The 12,709-nt window shown below is 53.3% G+C and overlaps 1 protein-coding gene across 1 annotated transcript; it reads right to left on the bottom strand.

Moving 5' to 3' along the window:
- Positions 1–1,460: 1,460 nt before the first annotated feature.
- LOC119095899 (growth factor receptor-bound protein 2) lies at positions 1,461–11,742 on the bottom strand. The gene is made up of 5 exons (XM_037218756.1): positions 11,389–11,742; positions 8,034–8,131; positions 7,316–7,435; positions 2,852–3,017; positions 1,461–2,562 (listed from the first exon to the last, which is right to left on the bottom strand). The coding sequence occupies exons 1-5, from the start codon at positions 11,464–11,466 to the stop codon at positions 2,389–2,391; spliced, it is 636 nt and encodes a 211-aa protein (XP_037074651.1). The 5' UTR covers positions 11,467–11,742; the 3' UTR covers positions 1,461–2,388.
- Positions 11,743–12,709: the final 967 nt, after the last annotated feature.

Genomic DNA, 12,709 nt, shown 5'->3' with positions numbered 1-12,709 from the left:
AATAATTGAAGTAACGCCCAATATGGAAACATTGTAATGTTCAAGCGAGTTTCACACTTAAATAGTTTGTCTTGGATGGGCATGTGATCTGGGCTAAAATTTGTCATACACTTATCACAAATCGCTACATATGTACGACTTAATGTTTGAGTCGAGTCAATGGCTCACAAGTTACACGATAAAAACGAAGATGTGGCATTGACTTCGCTGAATCCATTGCCCGACTTTAACCTACCGTAGGTCAGCGGCCTTACAACGTGCATCTACACTTTTGATGCTAAACGATCTGCTATTCAATTTTCAATGGCGTGGTTCAAAGCAAGCCGATGTCTTGTAAGAGGCAGAGACGATTCATTGGCCTCCACCAGAAGGTTTCTTGTTCGGGCCGTACAAAATGCTCCAGTGGCTTCACCAACCAACGCATGGTAGATTGCTTCCAAAACCTGCTTTGAAGATGTCGCACGTCGTCGCATTGTCGCACACAGGGCTAACGTAGTCGATGACGGATCGAATTAATGCTCTATATAGGTAAAACAGGGTACACCTAACGGCTTCAAAGGTCATACGACACATCTCTTTCATAAGGTTCATGCGCCTGAGACACTTGACCTGTATCATCTTCAAGTGTTGCTTAAATGTGAGCGGACAGTCGAATGTGGAGCCGAGAAAAAACCACATTACATACTGGAATAGTGGCATCATAAAGCCGCAACTCCGGGTCTCTTCAGCCTTGATGTCATGAGCAGAAATGCACGCACTTGGCTTTGACGATGAATATTTGAGGCCATTCCTTAGGCTCCACTCATTAGCCGAATGAGACGTGACTGAAGCTGTCTCGCTGCGGATGTCGTCGATGCGTCGACGTCGTCGACCAGATGGCAGTCATTCACAGTGACCGACTGATGGTGGGTGGCGGACAGCCGAAGATATTATCAGTGCAAACAGGGTTACGCCAAGAACGCTCGCTTGGGAAACACCGTTCTCCTGTCCGTAGCGGTCAGACATGCTACCCACTCGAACTTGAAACGTCGGCGACATAACAGTTTTCAACAGACTGCCATGGGACCTCCTAATCCATCCTTGTGTAGCTTGTTCAGAATGCCATGGAGCAAGTGGTACCATATTCAGTCACGCTCAATGTTAGAGAAGATGGCTATTGCGCGACGTCTTTGTTTAAAAGTATGTCGTATAGTTGTATCTATGATCGATAAGTGGTCAGCAGCACACCGGTTCTTTCGAAACCCGCATTGCACCTGGGAAAGACAGACGTGAGTTCCTGCCGTTTTGATCGCAGCGTAGCCCTTACTTGTCATGAAGTTTTCCAACGCAGCTCAGTGCACTCAAACAACTAACGCCGAACATGGGGATAAATCTGACTCAGTCCTCTAATTCGAACCTGTTCCGCTGCACTTCATTAACATTCAGATATGTGCTCAGCTGGCATCAGTGTTTTTCTCCGTTTATTGAAAACTCGGCTGGCTGCGCATCGACAAGACATCGCGGTGTTATGTACAAAAAACCCAGCGGCAAGCCAGCCCCTCCGCAGGTCGCGCCAATCTAACGTCGTCTCAATCAAACCTCCCCTGGCGTCCACCCCGCCAGTTATTTCATCCACCGTCAGACAGATGGCGCGCGCGGCGCTCAGACAGTACAACAGCGCCGACCGGCCGATAGATGGCAGACGCGACGCCGTCCAGCGTGCGCCGGAGACGCCGCCACGGGGCGCCGGGCGTGGCCAGGCAAACAGGAATCAGGCGGGAAAGCACCATTTCACGAGTTTGGCGAGCGTTCGCGTGGCAGGCAGTCATGGGCACAACACGAGAGCGCAGAAGAGGGCCATGGCCCCAGTGCAGCGACAGACACCGGCGGCCGCAGCAGGTGATCGGAACGCGGCCGCTTCACAACTGCGGCCGGCCGTCACGCGGTCCATGCAAACATAATGCTTATCCGTAGACGCTAATTAAACAATACAATCAATAAACTGTTAGAATCCAGCAACTTAACTATTCTGTCAGACTGGCTAGAGGCCAGAGGCGCCGCCTGACGCACACAAACACGCACACACGCGCACAAGACGGGACCACACGCACCCACACGCCGCGCGGGGACACTCGCGGTAGGCCAGACGCCAGCCAGACAACACGGTAATATAATTCGTTGTCTAAGTTAGTGGCCGCCGGCGTCGGCACCCACGCGCGGTAAAAAATGACCACGCACCTCGTAACGCCCCGTCTAAAAATATCTGGCTCTGGGGACACCGCGCGCCGACAGGCGACAGGCCGGGCGCCGCCACGCGGCCCGGGCAACGCCCGCGAGTCCACGTTCAACGCGCCGGTGGCGCCGCGTTCACGCCGCAGTTGCGCCACCTGCGCCGCCCGGGCGCCGGTTTTACGAGTGGTGGGCGGTGACGTATGTGTTGGGGAAGAGGCCCTTCCGGTCCCCGATCTCGCCGCACCACCAGTGCTGGTCGGACCGGTCCGTGACGGTGATGATGTCGCCGCGCTTGAACTCCAGCTCGCCCTGCTCCTGCGGCGTGAAGTCGTACAGCGCCTGCACGTGGTACTGCCGGAGCGGAGGGGAGCGGGTGAGATGGGCAGAGGCGCCCACGCCTCCAGCAGAGACGCGGCACGACAGCGCTCGGCGTCGACACCGTTAGCCACACAGCTGCCATGCTGTTAAATTATTCTAGTAGTATTTGCGACGAGCGTTTGTACCCTCTAATGCCGGCGCTGCCCTGGGTTGTCGCTTGCAAGTCGCTCAACCCAGCTTCGCCTCTGGACCACCATATTCACGAGCCTGACGTAAGTTCACTCCACCTAACACTAACGGCTCGGCCGACTGGCGGGCTCACCTCCTGCGACACCATATCCCTGAGCTTGATGTCCTGCGAGCGGCTGACGCTGGCCGACCGGTGGTACTCCACCAGTTCGTTGAGCGAGCTGAACTTGACCACCCAGAGGAAGAACTTGCCGGTTGCGTCCCGCAGCACCTTGAAGTGTTGCACGCCGTCTCCGCACCTGGCCGGCCAGCCCACACAGGCGCCCGTCAGCCCAAGCAGCGGGGACACAAACACAGCGCCGTCCGAGTCACGGCCAGGGCCCGACAGCGAAGACAACAGAAAACGCTGGTCGAGGGCGGGGGGGGGGGGGGGGGGGGGCAGAGAGCTACTCAGGGCGGGAGGAGCCATAACACAGGTCCGAAAGTAACCGGGGATCGGGGGTAAGACGGGCACAGGCTGGAAAAAACAGGACGTGGAAGGAAACAAGAGCAGCATACGTGACGGGTGCCCATCTGCCAGTCAGATGCGGGAGGCAGCATACATGGCAGCATAGTTCATGTGAAGGGCAGCTCAGTTCACGTGAGGGAAGCACGGTTCATGTGAGGTCAGCACCGTTCATGTGAGGGCAGCCCGTTTCATGTGAGGGGACCACAGTTCATGCAAGCAGAGCAGTGATCTACACAGGTCGTGTGAAGAATGGAGAGCGGGAAGACAGCGCCAGCACGGCTCAACGTGTTCACAGACCCCAGGAGCGCCGTGACGACGTCTGACCGGCGGGTTACACGCCACCAGCTGCGTCCCCTTCCTCCCCCCCCCCTTCCCGCCAATCAGTCACCATCCGCCGGCAGCGGACGACGGCGGCTAGCGCGCTCACCTCCACCCACAGCTGACCCCGTCAGGGCGCAGGCGCTCCCCTGAGTCAACGTATCGCCCCAGCGGCGCCGCTGCACGGTGTGCGTACAGCCCGGCAACAGCGACAGCTGAGGCACCCCGCCCATGGCGGGCACGGCACGGCACTAGGCGGGGCAGTCCCGGCACTCCAAGGCCAAGAGATTCCACCAATGGGCGGTTATGCCCCGTCCAGTTGCTGCCACCGACGCTCGAAATAGCCGGCCTACTTGCCATCGCTAACCGCAGCGTTCTGATTCGGGCCTGAACAATGCAACACACAAGCCTGACCGGGAAACGCAAGACTCGTGCGAACACGGAAATCCATGAGGCTGCAGGTTTGATAGAACCAGGGAAGGGCGACTGCATAACAGACGGCTGATTCAATATCAGATGGTTCACGCGACCTAGCGTGCGACGCGATGGGACTTGGTCGCCGCGATTGGCTGCATCGGTCGATACTGACCGTCTGGCCGTCATGAAGTCATCATCACCCACACGTCACGAACTCAATTACTGAGCGGATCGAACCTGCCACCTAACGGGATGACCAAACACGCCCCGGCTCATGATGAGCATCACCTAAATGTATGTAGTGACGCCAGATCACGCAATGTCACCCCGATATCAACATCGCCCCGTCTCCATGTCCAATTACGACCTGAGCCGGACAAAGCCCGTCGCGTCTTCCACCCCAGCCTGCCCAGCCACTTCACACTGACCCAACGAACCACGCGCCATGGCGCCCGGGGCCCTCCTCTGCCCGGGCCGCCTGGCACACAGCGCCGCCCTCCTCTGCCCCGGGCCACAGTTTATAGTCGTCTGGACCGGGGCCACCGTGCGGTTTGGCGGCGGCGGCGCCCGCCGCCGTGGCCCGCCGGCGCCGTATGCCACGCCCGGGCGCCGCAGACCCGGCGGGGAGGGCTGAGCAAGGGCGCGCAGGCTCTCCCCCCCGACACCGACAGGACCACAAGTCTGCGCTGGATGACACAGCGCCGGTGGCAATGACGCTCCGACCGTCGGTGGCACTGGTAGGGCGACGAGCCGTTGGCAGTCACGGGGTGACGGGCCGTTGGCAGTCACGGAGTGACCGGCCGGTGGCATTGGTGGGGTGACGGGCCGGCAGCAGTGACGGGTGACGGGCTGTTGGTACTGATGGGGTGACGAGGTATACCTTTTAGGGTTGGCCTGGTACCATCCGCCGGCGTTTTTTTTTCTTACATTTGTTTCACGCCACTAGAAGGGGGGGGGGGCGTAGGCCATGACATCCCCTCGGTTTCCCACCGAGTTCACTTACAAAAGTGCCTCTATCTTTACCGCGAATGCAGCCAACGGCGTCGCTTTCTCTAAGGGCAAGGTCAACAGCCGAGCTACCTTCACCCGAATATCGTCGAGGAACGTTGCAAACCCAACTTCGTCCGACCACACCACTATTTTCGAGAACAGAACACTGCAGTCGCTAGAAATTCGCCAACGCAAGTTTTCGGTGCCAGACCTCCATCAGATATACCTGCACGCCTTTTATCATATTCTGGGCACAATTTTCGGCCACCAATGTTATCAAAAGGACGGCACATATTTATATTTTGCTGGAGCCGGCGCCATGCAGTGCTCCGTGGAGTTTACGGGGGCTTCCACTACCTTCCACAGGGAGACCACCGCCTGCCCGGAGAGCAGTGCTCCGTGGAGTTTACAGGGGCTTCCACTACCTTCCACAGGGAGACCACCGCCTGCCCGGAGAGCAGTGCTCCGTGGAGTTTACAGGGGCTTCCACTACCTTTCGCAGGGAGACCACCGCCTGCCCGGAGAGGACCGCCGCCTTCCCTTCGAACGGATTTCAACAGCGTAAAGGGTGTCGCTCTGTTCGCCGCTAGAATTGCCGGTCAGCGCATAGCCGCCACCGGGCGGCGATGCCTTCGCAATGGCGACGGCTTTCCTCCAAAACTTCCAAATTACTAACACCGTAATTTTGGGGAATCCAAAAACCCTATTGGGCATTTATCCTGCATCCCAAACGCCTCAGTCACGAAAGGTGGGCTATAGTTATTGAACATCGGGACATTTAAACCCACGCGGCCATCTAGAGAGACTTATACGATTCCACTTTCTGTAGCTACCTCAACTGGAACGTGCCCCACAGAAACCCTAATCCAAATGAGCTGCATTAAGTATATGATCCTTGAGACAGAAACGAGAACGTCTTCTGTCGGGGCGGTCAATGCACACTCAACTAAATAACCCTCAGGACAGCTACGAAAAACCTCCCACGGTATCCATCGAGCTGATACATTAATGCAATGCAACATCAACTAAACAACCGCCAGGACAGTTATGGAATACCTCCCATCGCGTCCATCCAGATGATGCAATGTCAAATAAATACGGGGTAACCCGATTTTCGTGATCCAAATTCTTAACGCATCTTCGCTTGTCACAGTTACACTCTGAACGTTCCCATTTTTCCCTACGCAATGCCACACGTTCATCTGCTGCATGGAGCTCGGTAAACGCTGTCAGCGCAGCAGCACTGCTGGAGACTGTAGGTCATCATTCAGATGTAACACACTGCCGGCCGACGCCGAACCAAATAAGGAACGTGTGCGCTGCACCAGGCATCGGGGCATGTCACTTATGGACGGGCGCGCAGCCTCTGACAGTGTCCCGCACACGGACAGGCCGCCGGTGGTGGCGGCGGCTGAATGTGGTACACCACCGGGAAATGAGGCAACGCGGGCACTATTCGACATCTGCAATGGCAAACATCGGGATGTCTTCAGTGCCCCATAACGGGAGAATGGCTTCCGGGACCCGCGCACTATCTGCAAAGCACCGTTTACCGCACAACTGATGGGATATTGTCCCTTCACAGACGGCAGCTGCTAACCCGTCAGCACGCGGGCCAGTCCCCAGCGTGTCACGACCGCTGAACGGTGGGCATGGGCCGTATTAGGGCGGTGCCCACGCCCTGGGCGTCCCGGCATGCCCGGCCTTCACTGCGACAAAGTGTGCACACGAGCAGCCGGGGACCGTCACTCCTCGGCGCATAATGCAGTGCACGGCACAGAGGGGAGTGTTTAGGACGATCCCCCGCTGACAGCACAGAACATATCACACAGAGAACAGAACACAGGATACGCGGGAGAACGCGGAACACAGACCGACGCGTTTAACACAGCACAGGCCGCAGCAAACGGCAATAATTCTCTGAACGCTGAGCGGAACCTCCAACCGTGAGCAAAACGCAGAAACAAGGTACAGAACACACGACCAGTGCAAACACGCTACGCAGAGCAGGACACGGTACGCAGCGGCTGCGCTGGCGCTGAGCGAGGCAGTCCGTCGGTCAGCTCCACGGCGCTCTCACCCTGCCTGCTGACAGGCCGTGCGCGGAGCGAGGCAGTCCGTCGGTCAGCTCCACGGCGCTCTTACCCTGCCTGCTGACAGGCCGTGCGCGGAGCGAGCGCGGTACGGAGCGAGGCAGTGCGTCGGTCAGCTCCACGGCGCTCTCACCCTGCCTGCTGACAGGCCGTGCGCGGAGCGAGCGCGGTACGGAGCGACACGACTGCCGACGCTCGCCGGGCGCGTCATGACATACCTCACGCCCAGCATGACAGACAGCACAGACACGAGCGGCCCAGCGGGACTTACTTGACGCTGAGCGAGAAGTCGGCCGGCGAGCTCTCGCTGACGCGCACCACGAACGCGCCCTCGTGCTTGTTCATCAGCATCTTCTCGGCGTCGGCGCGCGTGATCCGGCCGTAGTACCAGCTGAAACGTAGGCGGCGTGAGCCGGGTCTGAACACCACCGGAGTCAGGCCGGGGCCGGCGCCGCTGACCGGTGACGGTCGCCCTTTTACCCACACCGGATATCTGGGAGGCCATCCTCGCGGCGCCGGTGCGAGGCGAACACTTCACCTCACGCTCAGAGACAGGGCCGCCGGGCGTTAGGAACCGCGCCAGATCTGCTGCCGGTGTGAGCGGCGGGATGCACCCGCCGCGTCCGGCCGGCCCCGACGGGAGGTTGTCACCACATCCATTTGATGCAACACCATCTGTGTGCAGCAGCGTCTGGTGACGACAGTCCCCGTCACACGCCGCCAGAGGCGTCTTCCCGACGCGTCATCGCCGCAAACATACCACACCGACCACGGCAGTTACCAGGCACCAGTCACTTTATCACCTGCTCGCGTGCGATGAGCGTTAGCGTTACAATCTCTCCCAACGACCTGGGCAGAGGCGGCTAGACAGTCCGGCAGCCCGAGCTGCGTCCATGACCGGGTCCGCGCGCGTGGCCGGCCGGCCCGCTAGCCGGACGGCACCGCCGCCGTCGGAGGAGCCGGCCGCGCTCGGGGCCGCCCATACTCACTCATGCGGCTTCATCTCGATGTAGTTGCTGGGGATGAGGCCCTCCCTGCTCTCCAGCTCGGCGCGGTACCAGTTCATGTCGTCCTCCATGTTCAGGATCTGGCGATGGCACGACGGGTCAGGACGAGGCCCCTGGCGAGGCGACGCTTCCCGTGGTACCGGCACGGAACACGATCACCGTCGCCGACTGATGCGGCACGCGCGCCGCATTGTCCGACTAACGACGGCGAGTAATCAGGTCTTTGAAATACATTTCGTCGCACGAACCACTGGGAAATGACGCACCTGGAGTAAGAACTACTATAGCAGACTATAGGTGACTACGGCTGACTGCATGGACTGCTAGGTTTAATATGCATGGCTTTCGTTGTCAAAAATAGACTTGTTTGCTCATGGTTTCTCAAAAATACTGGTAGCACCCATGTTTGAAACACTATTGACAATTTTGATCCAATAGCATTACTTACTGAGCAGCTCAACTCGAACTTACAAGACTTTGGCCCTTGGGTCTTTTTGAGGGAATACACCTGGGCTTTTCTCAAGGACAAATGGCTATTCCTGTGGAAATGACATCACCGTCAATATGCTTATCTGTAAACTGGTGACAAATATCATCACATAGCTGGGCCAAGGCATGGGCTTGTGGCATTTTCACAATGTCAATGTTTCCCTTAAGGCAGCCTGTAACTCGACATTGGCTGGGCAGCACACCATTGTCCTGCCACCAACAGATCGGACATCCATTGCTTGTCTCAGGCACAGAAAGTCTAAATAAAAAATCAAATGGCAACCATCAGCACAGTGGCATTGGACAACACGGCAAACTTAAGCTGGTTCCGCCGCTTCGTCACAGCACCACCGCGACAGACCTGAGCCTCGCCGCCTACTGCCGCGGGTCCGGGCCCCCCTGGCTCCCAGCAGCATGAGCTGCAAAGCATTTCAAGCTACAACTCAGTCATTGTTAAAGAAAGTTCCTTTAAACTCCATGCAGGCATTGGTTTGGTCATATCTACAATATATCACCTCAGGTCTTCATAATTTTGAGTCTAAGGCAAAACATATTGAGCATACTTTCTATCATCATTTTTGTTCCTTAACATGACAATGTTCCAATGAAAACATTGGAGCACTGACATATACGCACATGATGAACTAACTGGCCCGCAGTTTCTGTTATACCGACAACAAAACATATTCTGTCATCAACCTGTCTAGTGCTAAGTGCTTTGGTAAAAAACTGGCAAACATATATCACATCACTTCCACTTATTCTAATCATGGCTGCTATTTTGGCACAAGGCAAAAAATGCATAATTAGGCAGGCACTAAAACTTTTGCACTGATTTGCACATCACATTTTTGAATGATTGCAAATACTTGATAGTGATTGGACAGACCTGATTGCCCCTCCGTGAATGTCAGGTTAAGGATACTAAGCATTTTTAAGAAGTAAAACTACATGAATCATGTATGCAAACAGGTGATTTGATATTTTGACAAGCAATGGCTGATCACAAAGACTACACAGAAACACAATCAAATCATGGCCACGTTCGGCATGTTTCATCACTGCATCAGTGGCTAAAGTCCAATAGCATGGGGTGCATCTTCCCTTACCTTACCTCACATTTATGTACCACTGCCTACCAAGCAGTTAGCGTGCCTGCAGTTTTATCTTTAACACAAAAATGATCATGTGTGTGCATGAAAGATAGTTTGGGTTAACCTACATACTGATGGCTGACTTTTTCAGAAATAACCACCAAGATAATATATTAGGGAACAACTTATCTTATCTTGTGGTGGTGATTTGGGGTTTTGGGGTGTGTCAACTGCTGTATATCATGCCAGACCTATCTTATCTCAACTCACAGCTATCAGTTTGGGCAGTGACACCTCATATTCCTATGACCTGAAAGTGCCAATGATTGTCTGATGCAGAAAGGAATAAATGAATAAATGCTTTTTCCAGATTAAAATCATGCAAAAAATGGGATAATTACCAGGGGAAGGGCACACAGATGACCATGAAGCCTGACTCTATGGCACATACAGCAATCAATGCAGCTCAACTCTACTTAAGTCTGGATTACAAACACAAGTGTAATGATGTTCAGGTTGACTAGTATCATTGTTAGCTAATGGATACTGATATCTAGATCCCGATGAGATGCACACTTTCATGCATGTTACTGAAATTGTAATGGGTTGTGATAAACAAAGCAGACAATGAATTGGGCACCCCCTGAAAGTTATGATCCAAACTATCATTGCATAATTTATTTGAACATGGTAACACTTGTGACACCTATAAAAGTTTAAGTTTTACCTACACAAGGTCATGGACATTGGATGTAATTACCATAAAAGTACTGCATTGCAGCAGTGCTAACCTCATTAAAAATTGTCTTCCTTACTGAAAGCACTCTGGTTCCAGTGACTATGCATAATTATTTTACTCATCCTTGCAATAGCTTGCGTTAGCATTAATAATTTTTCTTAAAGTGTCATTTTGGGAAACACTGCCCTTCATCTTGATAATGTTCTGTTTTTAGAAGAAGAAAAAAATACCAGAAAAGTGAACTATTTATATAATGTAAACCAAATCTCCATGAAAACGTGAAACAGTAAGACTGAAAACAGTAAGTAAAGTGACTGAATGTCTGACCATGATTGTAAACAGTATGTTGTATTTTGCAACACAACATATCATTTTGCATTTACTGCCATTTTTTGCATCAACAGTACTTTTCACTTATTCCACTATTTGCATCATTAGGCTTACTGCATTTTCACACAGATCTTGACTTGACAGCTGTCTCAGCAAACTACTAGCAAATCTAAATACAAAGCAGCACGTCAAGTAATTTGACAGTGCTAGAGCAACTGAAAGACCTCCTGTTGGGTTTTGAAACCAAATGTGCCCAGTAATCTCATTCAATGTTGTGTATGCCTGTCCTGAGTCTGGCACAATGAAAAACAACATAATAACTAGTACCTTCTGAAAGTAGGCTGCATGCATAGCATTATTGACACACAAATACTAGCTAACATACCACTACCTTGTAATACAACAAGATCACAGCAAAATCCATCCACCAGAACCAGTGCTACACTCAAAACTACTTTCTGTGTTTAAACTGAATAGTTCCAGAGCAGAAATAAAAACTTATTTTTGATAAGCATTTTCAGCTTCTAGCAGCATCAGGAGCATTTCCTAATGGGAGAATTATGTTTTCATAACCGGTGTACACCAGAGACATCTTTGAAGACATGCTTGTACCATGGCATGGCAATAAAGGCTGGCATGTGGAAGCCTACATGAACATCCATCACAAATGCACAAACTCCCTCACCTTGAGCACATGTCCCTTCCGGAAACTAAGCTCGTCCTCTGCAGTCGCAACGAAGTCATGTCTGGCAATCGCTTCCATAGCCCTTCTTGCCAATGGGCTGCACTAGGTCCGCAATAATAAGTGGCTTTAGGGTATCGGGCCAGGCCCTAAGGGTCACGACGAACCCGGCGCAGGCTGACACCTGTCTCCACGCCTTGTTTTGGATAGAAAGACAACCGAAACCAAGTTCAATGACTTCTTCTGCACTTTCCGTCTGCGATCGCAATACAGAATACGAGATATATCGAGCTTTCGGAGATAATAGGCACGCCCAGCGTGGCCACACACTACGCCGGGCTCCCCGCAACTAAGTAAGTACTGTTACGGAGTGCAATAGTGATGTTTGGATGGGTTGATCATTTTGCCAGTACTTAACGGGACAAACGTCGTATTTACAAACATGAATCATGTATATTGCATATCAGGATCTCAGAATTACTTTTCCTGAACATTTTGTCACCAAAAATTTTATTTCAGTCTTAGCACCTAATCTTTGATTTTCTTAGGATCAAGAAATGCGTCATCAGTACAAGTAGTAATAAATCTCTCTAGCAACATCTCTTTGCCCTTCCTAAGGGAGAGGATTGGTGTCGAGGCGGTGGTCTCATGGAATACGCTGTGTGCATGGACGGGGGGGGGGGGGGGGGGACGGGGTGTGGCAGAGGGCGCAGCCAGAGCAGAGGTGTCACTTCCAAAATCGGTTGGGGTGCTGAGTAGATGACGTTGACCGATCCTACCCCAAATTTTGTTTTCCCTGGATTACGGTCACTTTGATTTGCACTTCCGATGTAAAAAGTGTAAACAAATGTCACGTCGCATCCTAAATGAGGCGCACCACCGTGGACAATCGACCGGACAATCGATTACCTGCATCAAGTCCAGCTGTTGCGTATCATGGACCGCCAAGGGTCCATCTGGAGCACCTTTAGTCTATTGCGTTGCGATTTCACTGATCCGACGGGTTTAACACACCAATGGTTGATAACCCTGTCGCTGATCACGACTCGTCATTCAGTTGGTAGTCAAGTACTACCGCAGTCACAATTGTGTGACGAGGACACTTGCCACCGTTAATGAAAGTACGGGTTGGCTTCTCTATTGGCCAGGGGCGGCGCCACGGATTTTGAGTTGGGGGGAAGTTGAGTTGGGTTATGGAAAAGAAAGCCCCTCTCTGCATCAGGAAACCCTTCTCTGGAGTGAAAAATCGTCCGGTGCTCTTGGTCTCTGGCCGGAAATGGAAGCTCGCCTTGTCTCGGACCCCAATTCGGGTGCAAGATGCTCT

The sequence above is a fragment of the Pollicipes pollicipes genome, unplaced genomic scaffold, assembly GCF_011947565.3.
Source record: "Pollicipes pollicipes isolate AB1234 unplaced genomic scaffold, Ppol_2.1 Scaffold_4219;HRSCAF=4965_pilon_pilon_pilon, whole genome shotgun sequence".
Taxonomy (NCBI): Eukaryota; Metazoa; Arthropoda; class Thecostraca; order Pollicipedomorpha; family Pollicipedidae; genus Pollicipes; species Pollicipes pollicipes.
The sequence above is the reverse complement of the archived record's forward strand: the minus strand, read 5'-3'. Positions and strand labels throughout refer to the sequence as shown.